Here is a 22,162-nt window from a genome sequence, read left to right as displayed (position 1 = left end):
AATCGTTTAAACGTAGTCTTATATGTGCTATTAGTAAAGTCATCAGCAGGGTGTCATGGGAGACACATCAAACAGATTTTTAGTATTAATTTTGGTCAGTTGGTTGAGACTGACTGCTTTGGGATGCTGTGTTCAGAAGGATTCTGAAGTGAAGTCCAGTTTCTGTGGACAAAAGCCCTGTGATTAATTAAGCAACGTCCGACACAGACAGAAGTGAGCCGGGTAGGGTCTCAGCATCGCACATTAATCATTAGAATTGTACCCATTGAAGAAAGGATAAGGGAAGGTATTCAAGAGGAACAGACATCTGCATTTTAAGGCATTACCTATTCTTGACTTGAGCTAAGGACTGATATCAAAACAAAACAACAACAACAACAAAAAAACCCAGACCCTCCTGGGTTTACACTGGGCTTTGCTTCCTTTACTTTGCGTGTGTTACTAAGCATTTCTAAGCTTCACCGACCACAGAAGTGGAATGGAGGTAATACCGCATCCTGATGGTGTGGGTTAAATGTGAAAACATCTAGCAAAGAGCCTAGGCCCCAGGAGGTACTTAACAAATTATATTACTGTTTAAATGATTCTCGACTTCCCAGACTATCTCAGTGTGCAGTCATCTCTGCTCTGTATTCTGCTCACTCCACTCAAAGACTCAACCCCCACTTGAAAGCACAAGAAAATAACCATTTAAGTATTCTTATCTTATTAAAGCCACCACCCAGTGAGGGAAACATAAAGAGAAGAGTGAGTGAACTTGCCTTCTTCCCCCCACAAAGTTTAGCAACACAAATAATCCTCATTCCAAAAGATTTACCTTTTCAAGTACCTCTTGTCTTTTTAGCAAGTAAACTCCGAGAGAGCAAGGATGATGTCTCACATGGGTTCTGTAGATCCTCAAACATACACTATGGTTGCTTAGTAAGTGAGAAAGATAAAAATAGCCCAAGAAAATGAGATAAATATTAAATTGATATCATTTAGAGGACAGGAGTTGTGAAAACATGAAAATTCAAATATTTGATTCCGGCATATTCCCTGTCTTATTTCTACATGTAATCATTCTTCTAAACTTATAGGTAATAGAACAAATTCATATATTTGAAAAAATATATATATATATGTATATAAACCATTGATAAATAATTTGCTTTATATATCATACAAATAAACTTTATAGTTTATATAGTAGTTAAACAGATATTGGGAGCTTACCACATGTTTGTTTGTGCTCTGAACTTGAGCTGCATTATATCATACACACTTGACCACAATCCTTTGACATAGATACTGTTATCTAATGAAAGTCAGAGATGACTAGGTCGAGGTTTAAACTAATTTTAAGGATTTGAATCTAGGTGCTTCTGATCCAAAGCCCTGGCTTTTGCCCCTTAGTGAGTCTCTAGTCCCCCAAAATGTGTGTAGCTTTAATACGTGTAAATGGAAAGAATTTGAAGTTTGTTGTTTTAAGAACTCAATAACTTATCTTTGTATACTTCTCTGTATACCTGTTCTGTCAGTTCAAACTTTATGTGTAAGGTTTGGTTTAAGCAGAACATACCTGGGGTCACTCACAAATTATGCATATGAGAGGGTCTAGGAAACAGATGACACATCATAGACACTTAATAAATGATGACTATAAGAAGGAATAACCAACTAAATAAAAACATTTTGTGCTGTACATATTACTATGCCAATATCCACAATATCATTTCCAATAACTCTGCCGTTTTGTGATGTTCTTAACCACCCAATTATTTCACAACACTTTCTGGAATTTGGCTCACCTTATCAGTGCATTATCAGCTCTGTGTGAGTATGTGAGCACATCATGTGTCCAAAGTAATGACTGGCCCTCTAATGATTTTTAGAGGTGTGGATCACTTCCTTTTTGGTTAAGTGGACAATACTTTGGGAAATTAGTTGATCCATATAAATGGATGTACTTCTTCTCGGCAATCCATGCTTAATTACTTAATTCCAAACTCTATTGTCTACCATAAAAGGAAGTTTAAGGCTACTATGAGTGATGATCAGAGATTCCAAATAAATAAAACAGCTGCCTTATCAAGTCAGATATTTACAAAACTGGTCTGAAAACATGGAGGTAATATACATTCTGTAACTAAACACATATGTGACGGTCAGTAATGTGGGGCAATAGATGTTTAAACTTTTCACAAAGAAAAAAGTCACCGGTTATTCTTCATTCATTCCTGACTCAAGGACAAGTGTTGAAATCCCTTTGTGTTTGTTCTCAATGCAAAAAGCAGTCTGTTCCATTCTAAGTGTGTGGGTATAGTGGATACTTGGCATGGTCTAGAATATGATATCCTAATTAATCCAATCAAGTTTCTATAGATGCCATTTGTGTATGATCAAGTGTCATAGAGACTGAATGCAATACAACACACTGAAAAACGTGTTTCTTGAGGATTCTGGCTCTTGTTAAAATGACATAAACACACTCTACCTTATTTTTCCCACTGAATGCAGGCAAAAACCCTAGACAAAACGCACGCAGCTTCTGAGGAATCTGAAAAGTAAGTGGTAGCAGGTGGATTAGAAAAAGAAGCCAGAACTCTAAGTAAAATTGAGACCATGAATTTCCTAGGTTTTTACTCCCACATTTTCTGGTCCGGGCTCAAGGGCAATATGAATCCTGAAACAGCATGTGGTTACAGGGAGAAAGAACCCCAAGAAGAGCCCCTGCTTCTAGTCCAAGGAGTGTAAATGGGACCCTAAGGAACAGAGAGAGTGGGGGCAATCTATGTCTTTTCTTTTGTTTTTTCTTCCCCCTTCTCCTCCGGCCCGTGGGCAAGCTTCAGACCTGTCAGCTGTAGTCCTGGTCAGTGACAACAGCAGCAGAGTTTAGGCAGGCTCCCCAACCTTCTCTCTGACCAGAGGAACTACGTTTGAAGAGTTGGGGGTGGGTAACTGTGCATTTTTTCTTTTTCTCTATCCACTTGTCAGCTTGGGGGCAGACCCAGGTGTGGGAAGTACATGGTACAAGAGGGTGGGGGAAAGCCTTTGCTTTCTAGTAAAAGGAGCAGGAAGTGGCCCTTAAGGGCCAGGGAGTGGGGGCTTGTGGAATGCTCAGGCGATCTCATGGTTGGTGAGTTCGAACCTTGTGTTGGGCTCCACGCTGACGGCTCAGAGTCTTGAGCCTCTGCTTCAGATTCTGTGTCTCCCTCTCTCTTTCTGCCCTTATCTGACGTACGCTCTCTCAAAAATGAATAAACTTTTTAAAATCTTAAAAAAAAAGAGCCAAGGAGTGTCCAATGGAAATGATATATTTTATCTAGCTCGCTATATCCAAAATATTATCATTGCAACATGTAATCAATATGAAAAAATATTAATGAAATATTTTACTTTTTTTCTGAGGGGAGCATTCAGTCTTCAAAATCTCCTTGTTTTGCACATGGCTACGAAGCACACAAAAGGTGGCTAGTCCAAACTGAAATATGCTGTAAACGTGAAACACACAGCAGACTTCAAAATATTTTCTTAAAGTCAATTTCACCTTATTTTTTTTTAATTTCTTTAATGTTACTCCTAAAAAATGTAAAATTCTATTTTCACATTCTATTCTTGTGAGCTCTAGATGGTAGATTTTCACTGTAAGACCTCGACGAAAAGAAGGGTTGGTAGAGGCTGGAGTCCTCAGGGACAGTTTCACGGAGGATGAAGGCCCTTGGGAGTCAGTACAGGGAGCAGGCCAGGGGTGTGTTTTCCCAGAGGAGGGAGTAGGGCTTCTGGCAGGTGTGGGGAAAACCAGGGGAGGAGTGGGGAGGCCTCCAAAGAGTATCTACTAAAACCTGCTTCTGAAAAGCTCAGAGGCTGGCTGAAGTCTCCTGAGCCTGGGAGGTCCCCGCAAGGGACAGGTGGCCAATGCCAGAGGCATCCTTCTATCTGCAATGCTCACAGGTGATCATCAGCTAAGTCATGTTTGTACATTAGCATCACACAGAGGCTCCCAAGATAAAATCTCTTGGTGTTCTAGGAGCAAGGGGGGTGGGGGGCAGGGAGGGCTAGCATCCACGTTTTCTCACTAGGAAAATATGTCCTTTTGGCTGAAAGGAGGAAGAGCTGTTTCAGGTGACTGCCTTTTTCCCCCTCAATTATGCTGTATTGAGTGTTGAAAAATAATAACTCTGGCTCCCATTTACTAAAGATTTACAATGTGCCTGGGACTATATGAGGGGCTTTACGTGTATGAGTCTCATTTCATGCTCCTGACAGCCCTATTCTAGAGATATTATTATTAGTCCATTTTACAGTGTGGAAAGAGAAGCTCAGAGAGGTAAATATATATATATATCTTCATTGTCAAACGGCTTGGAAGTGGGGGAGGCAATTTGGAAATCCACTGCTGTCTGCCTCTTCAACAGCCACGCTGTTCTCCACGCTAGTGGGGCTGCAGTCAATTCAGCGACGGGATGGTTTCTCAGCTGCTTGGGTCTTGAACGTCCATCCCGAGCCTAAACAGTCAAGCAGAAATCAGAGCAGCTCCTTTTCCCAGCCTGCTTGAAGGAAGCGCCTGCGCAGAGTTGCCCTTCTCCGTGCATTTCACACGGGAGGGGGAGCTTCCAGTGCAAACGGTTATTTCCCAAAGCTGAGGCCCCGCAAGGCCATCTGCGCCATTGCCCTGCCTTCGGGCGACGGAGTCTTGCTCTATTTATTGCTAAGGAAGCTGTTTCTGCACAGGGCAAAGGTCTCATCGTGCCAGGTGTCCCTGTTCAGGAGCCCTCGGAGGCTTTACGCTGAAGCTTGTGTGCTCTGTTCCCACAATCTGAGCACATGCCTAGCCTCGAGGGCCCTGGGAATCTGGAAGAAAGCTGTCCTCTTCCTGAGCTTTGCACAGTGCAAGGCACAGAGCCAGTGCTTGGCCAGAGCAGGTTAACTGGACCAGATGCTAGTCTCCTGGCCATCTGCCCCTACCTGTGCTACCTTCAATATACATTAAACTGTCCCAGCTTCTTAAATTAGGTCTCCTGGATATGAAGTAATGGAGGAGGCTAGGAGGGCCGATTTGGAAGGCTACATCCACGGGGAGTCTATCTAGGGAGGAAAGAGAAGCTTTATGAATAAATGGTGAGGCATAGCCTGGAATCATTGAAGCCAAGGAAATTCAAGTGTGGGAACAGCCTCCACAGGGTGAGGGTGTTCCAGGAAGGCTTCCCGGAAGGACGCACACTGTGAATTCCCTAACCAGGTGTTTTTCAAACTGTGAGTCATGACCCCAGGGTCAAAAAAAACCCCAAAAAACAAAAAAAAAAAAACCACCTCACTTTGGTTGAGTCGTGACCAGATTGTTTTTTTTTTTTTAAATGAAATACAATCAGATCAAATGGAAAACAGCAGAGTTTGTAACTGGCTCAGAGCCTATAATGTATTTCTTTGTGATGTGAAAATGTTTGAAACTGCCCTATCCTTTTACTTCTAAGAGGTTTCTCTACTGTGATTCTAAATCCACCAGCCCCTGTCGAAGGTGATCATCTGGGGATGGAGACATGGTACGACTTTCCTGTCTTGAAAGAAATCACCCTTCATTCTTCCTGTTGTTGTGTCTGTTCCTGCCGGGCAGTGTGTCATCGATGGAGACAAGAGCTAAAATAAATAAATATATATATATATATATATATATATATATATATATATATATATATATATATATATATAAATATATAAAACTAGCTCAGGACTAGGCAGTGTATACACATGATCCACATTTAATCCTTATGTCATATCCTTCAAGCCTCATAATAACCCTATGAGGCAGGGTTCATCCTTTCCATTAGACTGATGAGAAAACTGAGGGTCAGGACGGAGATATTACTAGTCAATTGCCAGGAAGTGACTGAGCTGGGATTTGAACCCACTCTCTTCTGACTCCGATGCTAAGTGTAAAGTGATCTATATTGCTATAAAAAGTTTTATTTCTAACTTGGAATTTTGATTATGGAATTATATATTGCAACTAACCAGAGCATACACTGTGAAGCTGCTTTTGTGCCCTTCACAGTGAATCCTTGAATTTGTGCCAGTTTTCCCCCTGATTTTTGCCTAACATAAAATTTACCATTTTATCCATTTTTAAGTACAAAGTTCAGTGGTATTCAATACATTCACAATATTGTGCTGCCATCACCACCACCCATCTCTAGAACTCTGTTTGTTTCGTGAAACTGAATCTCTCTGTGCTCACTGAACAATAACACTCTGTCTCCCCTTCAACCCCAGGCCTTTGCAACCACCTTTCTACTTTCTTGTTTCTATGATTTTGATGACTCTAAGTACCTCTTCGAAGTGGAATCACACAGTATTTGTCTTTTGGTGAATAATATATTTCGTTTAGAATAATGTCCCCCAAGTTGTCTCCACGTTGTATCCTGTGTCAGAATTTCGTTCATCCTTAGGACTAAATGACCTTCAGTTGTAGAGATAAACCACGTTTTGTTTATCTACTCCTCTGTCAGTAGACACTGGCTTGATTCCATATTTTAGCTCTTATGAATAATGCTGCTGTGAACATTGGTGTACAAATACATCTTCAAAACCCTGCTTTCGATTCTTTTGGGTTTATAACCAGAAGTAGAATTGGTGGATCCTATGGTGGACCACTTTTGATTTTTTGAGGCAATGCTATACTGTTTTCCACAGTGGCTGCATTTACATTCCCACCAACAGGGCACCAGGGTTCCAACTCCTCTTTGTCCTCAGCAGCACATTATTTTCTGATTTTTGGGGAGGCGGCCTTCCTGATGGCTGCGAGGTGGCATCTCCCTGGAGTTTCAGTTTGTATTTCTCTAACGATTAGTGATATTGAACATCTGTTCATGTACTTGTGGGCCATTTGTAGCTCTTTGGAGTAGCGTGTATTCAAGTCCTTTGCCCATTTTTAAATCATTTTTGTTGTTGAGTTTTAGGAGTTCTCTATACATTTTGCATATTAATCTTTTATCAAATATGTGATTTGCCAATATTTCTCCTATTCCGTGGATTGCGTTTTTATTCTGTTGACAGTGTCTTTTGATGGGCACAATTATCTAATTTTCGCTAAGTCAAATTTGTCCATCTTTTTGGCTGTTCCTTCGGTGTCCTATCCGAGGAATCATTGCCAAATCCAATGTTGTGAAGATTTTTGCCTTGTGTTTTCTTCTAAGAGTTTGTAGTTTCAGCTCTTCCATTTGGGGCTTTGATCCATTTTGAGTTAATACTTGTATTTGGTCTTATGTAAGGGTGCAATTTCCTTCTCTTGCATGTAGCTGTCCAGTTTTCCTAGCACCATTCATTCTAAAGACTGTTCTTGCCCCCACTGAATGGTCTTGGCACCCTTATCAAAATCATGCATAAAGTTTTTGAGCTAAGTTTGTAATGGAGCAGGATAGATTTGTAAATATCATTAGTGTTGCCCAATAAGACTGAATCGCCTTTCCTTTTCTACTTTTGAAGGCTTATAAATCCCCGTGTTATTATTTTTTTCAGGAGAATGGAGCTATACATTTCCTAGTTTGTGATCTAAGGTATTGTTTCCTCATCTCAGTTCCACCTCTTGGGTCCGTCCCGCCTGTCTTCCCCTTTGCTGTCTATCAGCACTGGCCAGTGTCAGCACCCATCTCTTGCCAGCCTACCTGTAATAGCTTCCTAATGGATCTGTTCAATCTAGTACTCTTCTGATCTTTTTGAAATGCAAATCCCATCAATCTACTTCTTATGATATTTCAGTGGCTTCTTGTTCTTTTTGGCACAGAAAGACTGCATTTGTTAGAGCGGCTATGTGTTGCTGTGGTCTGACCTCCCTCTCTTCTCCAGCTTCATTCTGTACCATGCCGTTTGCTCCTATAATCAAGCAGGCCCCCTCTCGTTCCTCTGACATGCCTTCTTCCTTCCTGCCACAGGGCCTTTGCCCTGTTCCTTCTGCTTCCATCACTGTGCAAACCACAAATTCTTTGGTTAACGTCTGTATCCTTGACTGGACTATGAGCTCCAGAAGGGCAAGAATTGTGTGTGTCTGTCTTTTGCCCCCAGAGCCTAATACAATGTTCAGCTCATAAAGCAGACAGTAGGACATTCAATATCCAACTTTGTTGACCTCTTTAGAAGCAGGTGTGATAAAAGCTCCAGGTGCTCATGTTTGGCCATTAGCCTCAACTCGGAGGGAGGTACGCAAGGGCAAGGCTCTGGGGGATGAAAGAGTCAGGTTTAGCAGAAAGACGGGCCTTCTGAGAATGAATGTTGATGTCTCAGAGCCCTGGTATTTATGGTCTCTCCTTTATTTGGTTTGGACACAAGACATTCTTCCATCTCCTTTGGGTACTGTCATTTCCTTGTTTAGGAGTTTAGTGAAATCTGCACCTAATATGCTACAAACAGTTGGGGAGGAGAGGGGCGTCTGGTTTACGGCACCGAGGGAAATGTTAACTGTGCACAGCCTAGTGTAGCCACAGGATTTACTCTGTATATAAATCTAGGATGGATTTGCCTGGGCCTCTGTTAGCCTAGTCCCAAATTTAAGCTGTCTCCCCGCCTATGTATTTCCCAAGGGATCTAAGGATAAGAAGTAGGAAAAAAAAAAAAAAAGAGCTAAGACTTCTTCATGAGCACAGACATGTTTTCTAGGCAAGCCTCTTATCTAAGCACCCACCGGCGCATGCTGAGGGGGCACTATTAATAACAATGGTGTTAGCAATAATAATTATAGCCCTTGCTGAACTTTTGTTATGTGCTAAGTCCTTTGCCTGCATTATCTTATTTAACATTCACAACCACTCTAGGTAGTGCTTTCACTCAGGAGTAAACTAAAACATAGAGAAATCAAGCTCTTTCCTCTAGACCACACATGAGGCAACAGGTGGTAAAGGGATTTGAAACTAGGCAGCTCTTTCATTCTCATTGCTCTTGGCCACTGTTTTATCGGCCCTCTTCGGTCTTTCTTTTTTATTATATGATAGACACTGGCATTCAAAGGATGGTAAGCTATGGACGGTCCCTTCCCTGGAGAAAGTCATCGTCCACTCAGGGACATACCAACCTCATCCCCTCCTTGATGACACCGAGCATTTACTATAAACCAGTTCTGAGCTAAGCCCTGTCGTACCTGTAATATCAAAGCCTCAAAACCATCCCCAGGTAGGTGCTATAATCACACCCTTTTTACAGAGAAGGAAATGAAGATCTAAGGCAAAGTCGGTTGCCCAAGGCCCCACAGCTATGGAGTGATAGACTGGGCTCGGGCTTCAGGTTTATTTGAGTTGGTCAGATATCTGGACCTTTCACTACAATACCGGATCACAGACACGTGGAGATTGCACAGAGGAACCTCCAATGCTTTTTGAACGCACTGGACAGGGCAGGATGTGGAGCAGCCAGAGAAGGCTTCCTGAGGAATACTAGATCCAGGGAATTATAAATGTAGATTTTCTGGGTAACTTTGCCCTTTGCCTTCTTGCTTCCATGCACTCCACAGTTGTAAGTGGGAGTGGAGGGAAATGAAAGCCAATGGGTAGGCTTCCTAGAGGACTTATATATATTCAGCATATAGAACGTTCTGATAATTTTCCCAGCCTAAGAACAGAATGGGCTTTGGGGAAGGTAGTGAGTTCCCCACCCTTCGAGGTAGGAAGGAGGCCAAAGACACTTGAGGAGAGATTCTGTTACCCGGGTGGCAATCAGGTTAGACCAGCAGCACTCAGTTGTGCGTAAGAATTGGTGGGTGATTTGATTGAACTTCAGTTCCTGGACTTTGCCCCTAGACGTCTAGTTCGGTGGGTCAGGACAGGATGCCCAGAATCTGCATTCTTAACAAGCTCCCCAGATGATGTTGAAGGAGCTGGCCACTGTGAAGTCACACTGCCACAAGCAGCAGTAACCTTTTAAATCCTTTCTAACACTGAGGTTCTTCAAAGCAGTGTTTTTCACAAACCATTCAGGCTATAAAAGGGGTTAACTGACTTCTTCTTTTCAAAGCCAGGTAGTGAAGAATTTAGGCTTTAGACGCTCTGCAGTCTCTGTCACTACTCAAATTGCCATTGTAGTATGAAAGTAGTCATAGAGAATATGTAAATGAATGAGGTTGGCTGTATTCCAATAAAATTTTACTTATAAAAATAGCCAGTAGGCCAGATTTGACCCAAAGCTCTAGTCTGCTGACTCCTGGCCTACAAAAATTGGTGCCATATAAAAATGAGTTTCAAAAAAGCTACAAAACATATCTCTTCATGAGTAATTATGGTGCAGAGTAGCACGTGAAAGACCCCGAGAAGACCTGAGAAGTAAAGAGATCTGTTTAATCTTGGTCTACCCAAAATTTCTTAAATTCATGTACTGCAGAACTTTCTAATTATGTGGTTTATTCCCATCCACTTAGAACTGAAGTTCCACAGAACCATTTGGGAACCATTAATTCGTATCTTACAAGTGGGTAGCATATATAACCCTTTGCATAAACTATCTTCTGAGAAGGCAGGAAGGAAACTTCCCTGAAATACTGGTCTCACTCAGGTCACTAGTGCTTACACTGAACTCATTTGACGTGGTGTCCTTGGCTCAGGTTGCTCTACCCAGATTGAAGTGAAAACACTCCCAAAGTAAATGCATTTGTCACGTCCCTTCCCCCAGAGATTGTTTTAAATGCGAATATTGGAACAGAAGACCTGGAGATGTTTGGAAGGGGTCACAGAAAAGACATCTCAGGAAGAAAAGTAGGTAGGAGGGTGGACATTCATTAATAAGATTTATTAAATGTGTGCCGTACCCCTACACTTTGTCTAGATCAGTGGTTCTTCTTCTTTTTTTTTAATGTTTATTTATTTTGGAGAGAGGGAGACAGAGTGCAAGCAGAGTAGAGGCAGAGAGAGGGAGACACAGAATCCGGAGCAGGCTCCAGACTTTGAGTTGTCAGCACAGAGCCCAGAGTGGGGCTACAACTCATGAACCGCGAGATCATGACCTGAAGTCAATGCTCAACGGACTGAGCCACCCAGGCGCTGCTAACTCTGTGGTTCTTAACCGGGGGCAGTTTTGCCTCTCTAGGGACATCTGGCAATGTCTGGAGACGTTTCTGATTGTCATGACTGAGGGTGAGGGATACAGTATTGGCATCCAGTAGGGGGCCAGGGGGCCATTGTGGCTGCTGAACATGCCCCACTGCACAGGGCAGCCTCACTGCCTTGGCCAACAGAGGATTTTCCTGCTGCAGACATCAATAATGCCACTATTGAGAAACCTTGATCTAGATTATCTAATTTCTTCCATACAACAACCTTGTGAGGTAGGTGGTATTGTTTGTACTTTAAGGAAATGAGGAAACCAAGGCAAAGAGAAACGTAAGTCTTTTCCTCTGAGTTCCCCACAGTTAGTCGATGGTGTGAGCACACGCCCTGAAAAGCTCATATTCAACCACGTGTGGCAAAAACAACTTTCCCTTCCTTGGCCATTAATAGTTCATGACTGTGAGGGCCTTACCACAGCTCCTTCTCACCCCCTTTTGTCACCCCACCCCCTTTCATTTGCTGCTTCTGATGCATTAGGTATGTAGCATTCACCTTTGTCCACCCCCCACAAGTACACCTCCGATGACCGCTAAAACAATCCTTATTTAACGTTTGAATTGCATCTGGTGCCAGCCTGACCGTTATATGTTCAGTTAGGTTTGTAACACCAGTCAAATGATTTGAACCTATCGGTCTTAGTTTCACCATCTGCAAATGGGAATCGTAACAGTGTGTGTCCTTCCTATCTTGATTCACTTCCACTCAAACAGAAGCTACGGGCCCAGGATTATGCATGGAAAGTTGGGGACTCTAAAGAATGCAAACCTCCCAGGGAGAGTATGCTGAGGTGATGGGTTCTTTAAGGAGGAGGCACATTCCTTGTTTTTTATAAGCCTGTCCAGCTCCAATTTTTTCCAGCAGCCTACAGAATGCTGTGAGCGTGAGAACAGGCCTCAGAGGGTCTGGACATCATCACCAAAGGGCAGTCGTTACCCCGATATTTGGCCTGGGGATAAGCGGGACTGGAAGTGCCTGCGTGGCCGCACATCGCACAGTGGAAAGTTAAAAGTTTACGGGCAGAGCTCCTTCCAATAGAGCAACCCTGACAGATGTGACTGGGACTCGTGAGGAGACAGCGTGGGGCTTGCCTCGGATCCTGGAACTCTGAGTCAGTTAGGAGCCGTGAGGCCCTGATGCTTGATTTTGATCACTGCTGAAGTGAGCAGTGAATTTCAGCCAGTCCACGAATAAGGAGGCTGTTGGTGAGAAGATGGCGCCAGATGCAATGAGAAGATGATACCCCGTGGATTACCACTAAGCATTGAAACCCATACTCAGAAAACAAAAGCAATGGCAAGGCGTGAATACCGCGGACGGCATATCATGGCGACCAGATTTGGGTGTGGCAAAGAGTCATGAACACTGGCCGCCAAGATTGGCCTTCCCCTTAGTCTCTGTCATCTTCTGCTCCTTCAAGAGATGTCTGCTCTTTCGCTCTCTCGCCACCTATACTGACTCTGGTTGTTCAATGAGTTCAGAGTGAGAGAAGATACTCCTAGAAGTAGAAACGACAAGAGTCCCCAGTCTCCCGAAACATTCTTTTCAGAACCTCAAATCCTCAGGGAAATGAGCTGAACGCTGGGCTTTTGGTGTTCACAAATGCCAGGAATGGAATCATTTAAAAAAAAAATGCATGCCCCATAAATGGCCACTTCCTCTGTTCCCACCCATTAAGAAAATAAATATTGTGATGTCAGCGTGTGGTTGCAAGGTATCAGACTGGGGGATGAATAGGGAACATTAGGGCACATGCCCCAGGGGATTTATGGGGGCTGACTGGCACGTATGCACGAACGGAGTGAGGTTGTTGAATTATTTCATAGCAAGAGATATGTCATGTTATGGACATTTGTGATGAGTCACACTTTACTTGACTGTCGTACTAAATCACATTCCTTTTTGCTTTTGTTAAGTCCTGTCTTTATAGAGTTTCTAGAAGGGCAATCAGGGGAGTGGGAAGACAAAAAATTGGGAACAGGTAAAAGCGGAGGTTCTGTCTTGGCTTTGCCACTTATTTTCTAGGTGATGGTGGACCAATCATGTATTTAGCTTTTCTAGACCTTAGCTTTTCTTGACAATTCAGTAATGAAATATTACCTTTCTGGTGGGATTCTTGTGAGAAATCAAGGACATAATGAATGTTAAGTGCCTAGAATGCACTCAGCACTCAAAAATGCTGTTATTTTCAGTCAAACAGACATGAAATGATATTGAGCTCCTATGAAATCTCTCTATTAGAGATACCTGGCCACACCCCAAAAAGAAGGAAAGCTCTTCATTGTGATACCTGGTAATGCGTAGCCAGCATAATTGATGATAATTTCAACTTGTCAGTTCTTTCTTAGATGGCCCTCTGACCATTCAGAGGGGGAAGATACAGAGCAAAGAAAGAAAGCTGGAGTCCCATTATAAATAGACTTACAAAAACCCAGATTTGATGATAGAGAAATTAGTGTTGAAAGAATTCTTGCGGGCACAGGGTTGACAGTCCTTTATGGGTGTAGTTGATCTGTTTCACGTTATCGTTTCTAGGTTTCTTCAACCCGGTGACTCAAACTGGGCTGCCCTCTTAGCCTGGGAAATCCCTACAGCGGAAACTGGGGGGGAAAGAGGCCCTTTGTGATATTCTCAAAATGAATCACCAGTGATTGCGGCCAATTCAATCTTGGATTCGTTCAACTATGTTACCTTGAAAAGTGGAAGCACCCTTGCCTTTCCCTTTTCCTTCCTTTGTTCGCCAGCCAGCCACAAGTCTCTGGGTCCACCACACCCCTCACCTCTTACACAAAGACCTTCAGCTTGGAAGTTGCAGCAGCCCCCCCTGGGGAGGAGCCCGAGGAAGCCTCCCCACTCCATTCCCACCCTCCGGGTTTTTCTGGCAGGTGCCGGTTGACCAAGTTTTCCCTTGGTGCAGCATTCGTGTTTTGCGTTTCCTCTCTTTCAGTAACTCATGATTACTAAGGTAATAAGAATTGTTCTGTGGAGTTAGCAAACGCCTGGGTGGGTAAAACTTGTGCTCACGGTGAAGAGACCCTGAGAGCCCTTGGTTAAGAAAGCTCTTTGCAGAAGCGTAACTAGGCTTTCATGCTGCCTAGAAAACCCAGGAAGAAGGTTGAAGCAAACGAAGGCATCTGGTGGGATTTTATTAGGATGGGCTCCTGCACTGGTCTGTCTGGACTACTTGGGGACATGTCGGGGGGAAAAAGAGCTGTGATGTTCTGGCCTATCATTGTGCCTTCCCTCTGTTGCAGGGAGCAGACAAAATAGCGCTTTGAGGAGGGCAAAGCTGGTGCTGCGACAGAATTTTTTAATTCAGTCCTCTTTGACCCGATTCAGCCAAAGAACTCCTGAGCCCCAGCTCTGGACGGTGTAGAGCTGCCTTAGGTTCCATCCCCGCCCTCCTGGGGCTGCCTCCTAGGAAGAGAGATGGACACAGAGACAGGATGTTATGACATACCTGCCTTTTCCAAATGCCAGCCTGGTGCTCAAAAACATTGAATAAACATACCTCACCTCCACAAATTTTGCCATAAAACCGTACCTAACAAGCGGGTTGTCAGTTGCTCACTACTTTTCCTTAAACCTCCTTTCTGTTTCTCTCTCTCTCTCTCTCTCTCTCTGTCTCTTTTTTTTCCTCTTTACTTAGCCTCACCCTCATCAATACACAGTGTGAAATTGTGGGTCTGATGTATTAGTTACATTGTTACAAATGCACATTAAAATAAATGCATAAGCAAGTAAACGTGTCCCTCCGTGTACTACATAGGCACCGTGCCTCACCTATTCCCAGCAGCGGGGGGGAGACCACCCATGGGGAATCGTTGCCATATGCTGCGTGCTGCATGTAGGAACATGACAGAGATCTTCCAGAGGCGACGCCATGGAGCTGGGGAGGAAGGGGGTAGAGTGAGGTCAGAGGACTTCCCTGAAGATTCTGAACTGAGATTCAAATCATAAATGGGAGTTTGCTAGGGAGTCCTGGGGAAAGAGTGCTCTCGACAGAAGGAGCAAACAGTGCTAAGTTTGAAGTATTAGAGAAAGGAGCGAGGGAAGGAGTAAGATATTCATTTGTCCGGTAAGTATTTCATGAGTGCCTCCTTCCAAGCCACATACGGCATCTGTTTATTTGTTAGTTCTGTACATCATTGGTTCTGGGAGGATATACCAGGAAGTGTGATGCATGGTGTTGCTCACAAGTTGCTTGTAATCTACTTATATACGTCACACACACACACACACACACACACACACACACACACACACACAGGTATCCAGAGACAAACATCCAAAGAGAGCATATGATTAAGGACCAAAATAGTAGCACTGATAAGTTCCGTACTGAGTTCAGAGGAGAAATTCTGCAGATAGCCCTGGCTGAGGAAGGCGTCCGGAAAGTGAGGGACTTTGAAGAAGGGGGTAGAACTGGGCGAGTGGAGGAAACTGTTCTGGCAAGAGAAATAGGTCAGGAGGAACAGCTGCAGTGACAGGAACGCATTTAACTTGTCTTCACTCTCTGGCTTCTAGACCAACGGTTGGCACCGGCCCCTAATCCAGGTTCTTAACCCAGTGCCTGAAGGAATGTTCGGGGGTCTGTGACTCTCTGGGCGTTGCATGCAAATGTTGGTGTGAATTCATACGTGCGTTTTCTGAGCAAATTATTTCTGGTTTTCATCAGATGCTCCAAAGAGTACCTCAACGTTGCTTTGGAGCTTCGGCAAGTCTATTCTGATGTGCCTTTAACATCTCCGGTGAGCCCTGTTGTTGTTCCTTTAAAACTTGCGCTTTTTTTTTTCATTATAACAAGTATCCAGTTTTCATAAACTTGAAGGGCAACAAAACTTCTCAAAGTTATTGGATTCATGTGCCCCAGCGAGGTCAGACTGTGAGGCCCACCCAAGCTCTTAACCACCACAGTATCCTCCTTTGTTCAGTCCGGATTCACAAGGTCAACCTCACCTCCACTGTTCACGCTTTTACTATTCTCAGCTTGTGAAACAACCCTGAGTAGTTGGCCCTGGTCACTGACCTTGATGTGAGTGTTAATTTTCTCCTTTTGACACCTGATTTTACTACTCATCGTACTCTACTTAGAAGAGCCGGTCCTTTGGGAACTCTGGTAACGAAGCATGCTTTAAATACCTTCCATACATCCCATTTTTTTTTTAACATGATATTTCAGTACGATAGCTACACGGGAGCCCCATAAACAGCAGTCTCACCGTTTTACAATCAATAGTTATATGAACCTGTTTGCAAAGGCACTGCATACAATTTTCTAAATTAACTATTGTTCTCTTTCTTCTTACTGCTCAAAAGTAGGGAGAAGCTTATAACCAAGTTCCGCGTTCCCATCTGCTAACTTCTTTTATAAACTCGTGGCCATTTATTTCTCCTCTTAGCCCCGCTACTCACTCTTCCCACCTGGATTATTTTGAAGCAAATAAATCCCACATATATAATTTCACCCTTAAATATCTCAGCATCGTACAGGATTTAAAGTAGGCTTCGTTATAAATAGCACAGGCCGCTTGCCAGGTCATGGAAAAGTCTTGTGCTATATACAACCGCGTGTGAAAGAATTTTATTTAACCAGGGTCCTCGTTGCTTCTCTGAACATTCCTGTTTGGTAATTTCTATAGGTTAAAAGTCTTTGTGATAATCAAGTCTGTCACACTTTTGAGGATCACTCTTGCTGTGAGGTATAGTTTTAGTTAAATCAATTTAAGGGCAATTATGTGTGTATAGTCAGTTCTGCTATAAAATCTGTTTTGAAAACGTGGATTTGTTGCAATTCCACGGATACATTAAGGAACAATTCGGACATAACTGAATTGCACGTGTGCTTATGCATGATTTCATCCCCCAGGAAAGAGTAGGCGAGGGCGGGAAAACTGCCACTTGCTGAACCGGACTGGGGTGAAATACATTTCCCCGCCCCCCCGCCCCCCCCAGACATCAGCATCCACCTCAGGCCACCCTGGGTGTTATGAGCCACACTATGTGCGTCTGGTGCTACAACTGTCTGTCCCATTGTACGCAACGCTGCTTCCACCCACTGCACAGTAGCCCACAGGCCGCAACCCTTCCGACGCCCATTTCCAGAGGCAAACGCCAGGTCTTTTTCAAGGCAAAGTGCAATATTTACTGCAGTATTTATGCATGTCTTTGGGTTTTTTTTTTTAAAGTTTATTTATTTATTTATTTTGAGAGAGACAGAGACAGCATGACTGGGGGAGGGGCAAAGAGACTGACACAGAGAATCCTGAGTTGGCTCTGCCCTGTCAGAGGGAAGCCCCAGGTGGGGCTCGAACTCCAGAAACCGCGAGATCGTGACCTGAGCCGAAACCAAGAGTCAGATGCTGAGCCACTGAGCCACCCGATGCCGCGGTATTTATGCATTTCTTAACCATTTCTTTATGCTGTGTGACTGTTTTTATGAGATAGCTAGCCTTTTTTCCTTTAATGAGGCCTGGACAAATTTTTGAGTGTTGTGTCCCTAACCTAGGGTTTCTCAGTCTCGGTGCTTTTGTATACTGGCCTGGGTAATTCTGTGCTGTGGGAAGTGTTCTGTGCCCTGCAGGATGTTTACCAACATCCCTGGCCTTTCCCTACCCCCTTCTTTTTACCACTGCCCACCAGTGTGACAACTAAAACTGTTTCCAGACATTGTAATTGTCCCCTAAGGAGAGGGGTAAAATTGTATGGGATTTTGAGATTTTGTGAGTGATAATCGCTGCTATAACGCCATGTCCCATGAGCCCTGTGGTATTTTTCAGATTACTTGCATAGCATGATAATTTTTAGGAACGTATATACGTCCCATCATAGCAGAAGTGACTGTCGATATGAAATGAGTGTTTGAACATGAATGCTTATGCAGATCGTATTTATAGGGCACTGTTGAATTCCCTTTACTTCGCATGGAGTTCAAAATGTAAATTTCTTTAAAAAAATTTTTTTTTAACGTTTATTTATTTTTGAGACAGAGAGACAGAGAATGAACGGGGGAGGGTCAGAGAGAGGGAGACACAGAACCCGAAACAGACTCCAGGCTCTGAGCGGTCAGCACAGAGCCTGATGCGGGGCTCAAACTCACGGACCGCGAGATCATGACCTGAGCCGAAGTCGGCCACTTAACCGACTGAGCCACCCAGGCGCCCCTCAAAATGTAAATTTCTTAAATGAAGAGAACCACTGACTTCTAAAAACATCTTTGTTTTCAAAGTACGTAGACGTTCAACCATACAGAATCATATAACCAAAAAAATGTTAACAACAATAGCTATTATTTTTGGATATTCCTTAAGAACCAAGCCCTGTGGTACGAGCATTATATTTATATTTAACCTTCACAAGATCTCCTTCCAGGAGCCACTGTCTGTCACCCCCGTTTACCAGGAGAGAGCTCTCTGAAGGAAAACTGAGTCCCTGATGAATCTGGAGATTGGCCTGGGGCCAGCCATATAACATGGGGATAGTAAGCTTCAGGACAGTGTCTCTAACTCCCAAGTCTGCATCGTCATGCCTGTGGAGCCTCCTTACTTAAGGACATCAGCAACTATTTACTGAGCACCTCCTCCTTTTACCAAAGCCGTGATTGTGGCATTGGTAACATAGCAAGTAGCTGAAAAGCCAAAATGCTCAAATGAATTATTTCATATTAGCTATACTGAAGCCCTATGCTAACATTAAAAATAAGGTTGTAGAAAAAGAATTGTTTGGGAAAGCTTCATGCTTTATTTACCCAGCAGCATGTGTATCTATTTCTACTAAGAAACACAGAGAAGGTAGCATTGCAGATCTGGAACCACCATTATCGTCTTCGCGTGCTAGGATTACTGATGATTTCTGGCCTCATCATTTTGCTTAACCATATTTGTGAAATCTTCAGATGAACATGTATATTACGTATAATATGTAATATTTAAAGAAACATGCTTTTAAAGAGAAAAGTGAAGCCTGAAATAGCACAAGAGATAATAAAAGGGAACTAGACACTTAATGAGTTCAAGTTGGATTAAATTCTAGAACATAGAAAGGGTTTGCAGATGTGATTACAAAACCACTGTCAGCAGTCTTAGAGAAATCAGAGACTGGGAGCAAGGCCAGGGAATTGGAGACAGGAATATGTTATTCCAGTTTTCAAAAATGAGAAAAATGTGGGTTCTAAAAGCTAGAAGGCAATGGATATAGCATTCAAAACTCCATTATTAAACACACCCTTCACGAACGTTTGGGAAAGAGAGCTCAGCCACAGGCAGCCAGGAGTTTGCAGCGGTCCAGGTCGTGCTGGCCCCACTTTACTTCCTCTTTCAAGACTTGCTTTTTGGTAGACCAGTAAAAAATTGCAGATATGGTGCATTTCAATTCCAGCAAGAGTATTTCCTACACAGGTGTGGGCTCCTGGTGGAAAGTGTGGACTACATGATAATTTGATGAGTTAGATTCACAGCTAACTGAATGAGTCGTATTAATCACCGATGGCTACAAATTGTCTGAGCAAGGAAGGTACCGTGCTGATAAGCCTCTACACACAAAGCCTTGTCCCTGGGTGCCATTGGCTTAGAAAGGCTGTCATATTCTGGAAGACACACAGTGTATAAATAGCAGACTCATGAAATGTGCTTTTACCTATTATTTCATATTGCCTTCCTAGAAAATAAGTAGGGATTGAAATGAGGGCTTTAATTGCAGGCCACAGGTCTTTGTCTCCTGCATTAGGTTGATCAGTGATTCATTCGCAAGGAAGCGCAGAACTAGTTGTCACATTGGAAGAAGACATACAGCTGGGGGTTTGGACCCCCTGTCCACACCACTCCTTCCTTTCCTCTGATTGTAGGAGTGGACTCTCCCACTGACAGGGCTGGGGCAGAGTACCAGAGACACATGGGCAGGAGTAGAAACCAAACTCCAGGCCTCTTTTTCCAAAAATGTATTTGCTGAGGTCACCATGAAGTTCAGCCCTTTCTGTACTTTCCGTGGACTTTTTGCCTGAATAACAAAGAGGACTTTGGCCCATTTATTTCATTAGTTCTTTCAGTTGCAAATAAATCTTTGGCCAAAAAAACAAACAAACAAAAAATCCTTCTGGCTCTGAAAATAAAGAATGTATCACTTTGTTAAACTTTCCTCAACAAATGGACGCTGGAAGGAGAAAAGAGAGAAAGAGGAAAGAAGGGATGAGCAGGGAAGAAAAAAAAAAGAAAGGAGGGAGGGAAGGAGAAAAGGGGGAAAAAGCAGAAGGGAAGACAGAAAGGAGAGAGCAGAACAAAGAGTGAGAAAAGAAATTTCTTCTTCATGTGAGATAATCAAATTAGTTTTTAAGGCAGCAGGGGGAAAGAAAGGGGTGGCAATTTCCCCAGCTGTTTGGTCTGGGATGCAGTGTAAACAAGGGCCCCTCCTCCCCGGTCAGGCCCCCAGGAGGCTGTGACTCTCAAGGGGGCCTGAGTGCCTGCTTGGCCAAACCCAGGGGCACTTTCAGAACTGCCCCTGTTTGCTGAGTCGGCAGGAGTCCTAGAGCGGAGGTGGGTGGGATTTGACCCCTTCTCCTCTTCATTCTTTTGAAAGCCAATAGCAGAGTATGCCAGTGAAGGGAGATATCCTGGAACACTCGAGGTCAGCTCTGATTAGGAAATTGGGGCACAGTTCACAGATCCTTCCTGACTGCGGCGTTGAGTTTATAGTGAGGTGTTTTTTTTTGTTTTGTTTTGTTTTTTTGCTGGTGATAGGAAATGTGCACGACGAGGATTTGGCCAGGCATAGAAGTGAGGACTCGTGGTCTGCTGGGCTTAACTTTATTTTCTTCTTCATCAAGAATACATCCTGGTACATTTGCATCAATGGAATGTTCTGCAGTCATTAGAAAGGATGATATGGACTGCAGAGCAAGAGAACTTAGTGGAAAAAGATGCCCGCGGTACATATCTGTTACGGAAGCACAAGTGTAATACGACAGAGTTAACTTTGATTTTCTCTGGGTGGTAGGATTGCAGGTGATTTCTAAATTTCATGGTTTTCTGCATTGTCTGTTTTTATACTAATAATTATAGCTAATGTGTATGGAGGTTTGCCCATGTGGGTGCCATTTCCTGTGGGTACGATGCCAAGAATTTCCTAGCAATCACTTCACTGGCTCCTTTGCAAAGAGACCAGTGAAGTACTATCATCATCCTCATTTTACTGATGAGGCAACATAAGCCCCTTTAAGGTTATGCAGCCAGAATGCACCAGAAGACTGCCCTCCAGTCCACACTAAAGCCCATTTAACACCACCTGACCATACTTGTTTAATGAAATCAATAAAACTTTTTCAATGAAAACATATCTTGACAGTTGGTTAAATCAAATTTTGAACAAATGCAGCTAGTTTTTTTTTGAGAGAGAGAAGAGAGAGAATGTGAGCAACGAAGGGGCAGAGGAAGAGAAAGACAATCTCAGGCAGCCTCCACACTCCGCACCGAGCCTGATGTAGGGCTTGATCCCATGACCCTGGGATCATGACCTGGGCCTATACCAAGAGAGAGACACTCAACTTACTAAGCCACCCAGGTGTCCCCAAAATGCAGCTATTTAAAATGAATTGGTAGACAAATAATTAAGGTTGATGCAAAAACGTTCCTGCTATTCCTTTATGTGAGAGCACAGACACACAGGCCTCATTCCATTGCCTGTGCCTCTATGTAACCCTAGAAAACATAAGTGTCTGTTCTGATATTTTAACTGCTACTCTTTCAGTGTGGGCATGAGGGTAATTTCATACGCTTTTCTTGATAGTGTTTTCAAAATTTCTGTAGAAAAAGGGTAGCAATCTCTCCCTCTGCCTTCCTGCCACCCAGTGCACCTGCCTGAACACCCTTTTGTGAGCTTTTTAAGTAATAGCTTCTCATCCATCCCCTTTTCTCTCCCCTGGGAACTGCCACTCCATGAGCTTCAGCCTTCTTTGGCCAGAATCTGAGCTGGTGCCTTAGAGACGAGGAACAGAATCCAGAACATCCAAAAGAGTTGGCAGAACACTGCAATAGAAGCCTGCCTCCCAAGTTTCACATCTCTGTTTTGTTTGCACCTTGGGGCAGCCCACAGAGGCCAAAGCCAGGCTTATCAAA

General features: G+C 43.4%; 1 protein-coding gene across 15 annotated transcripts in view; it reads right to left on the bottom strand.

The window, feature by feature from the left end:
• The window catches only part of LOC132678728 (uncharacterized), a 308,777-nt gene that overhangs the window by 70,972 nt on the left and 215,643 nt on the right, over positions 1–22,162 (bottom strand). For 2 of the 15 annotated variants that reach the window (XR_013554164.2, XR_013554165.2), the window contains one exon: positions 14,209–14,474. The exons of 4 other annotated variants lie outside the window; for them this stretch is intronic. Coding sequence is in view for 2 of the 11 variants with exons in the window: in XM_078442844.2 (XP_078298970.1) it covers positions 14,841–14,946 (106 nt within the window). In the remaining 9 variants the exon portion in view is untranslated. Of the gene's footprint in view, positions 1–14,202; positions 14,475–14,840; positions 14,947–22,162 lie in introns of those variants that run through there. 9 more of the 15 variants (XM_078442844.2, XR_013554158.2, XM_078442849.2 and 6 more) reach the window with 9 other exon arrangements.

Source organism: Panthera onca, chromosome A2 (assembly GCF_046562875.1).
Source record: "Panthera onca isolate mPanOnc1 chromosome A2, mPanOnc1 haplotype 2, whole genome shotgun sequence".
In the NCBI taxonomy this organism is placed as follows: Eukaryota; Metazoa; Chordata; class Mammalia; order Carnivora; family Felidae; genus Panthera; species Panthera onca.
This window is presented reverse-complemented; position numbering and strand designations above follow the sequence as displayed.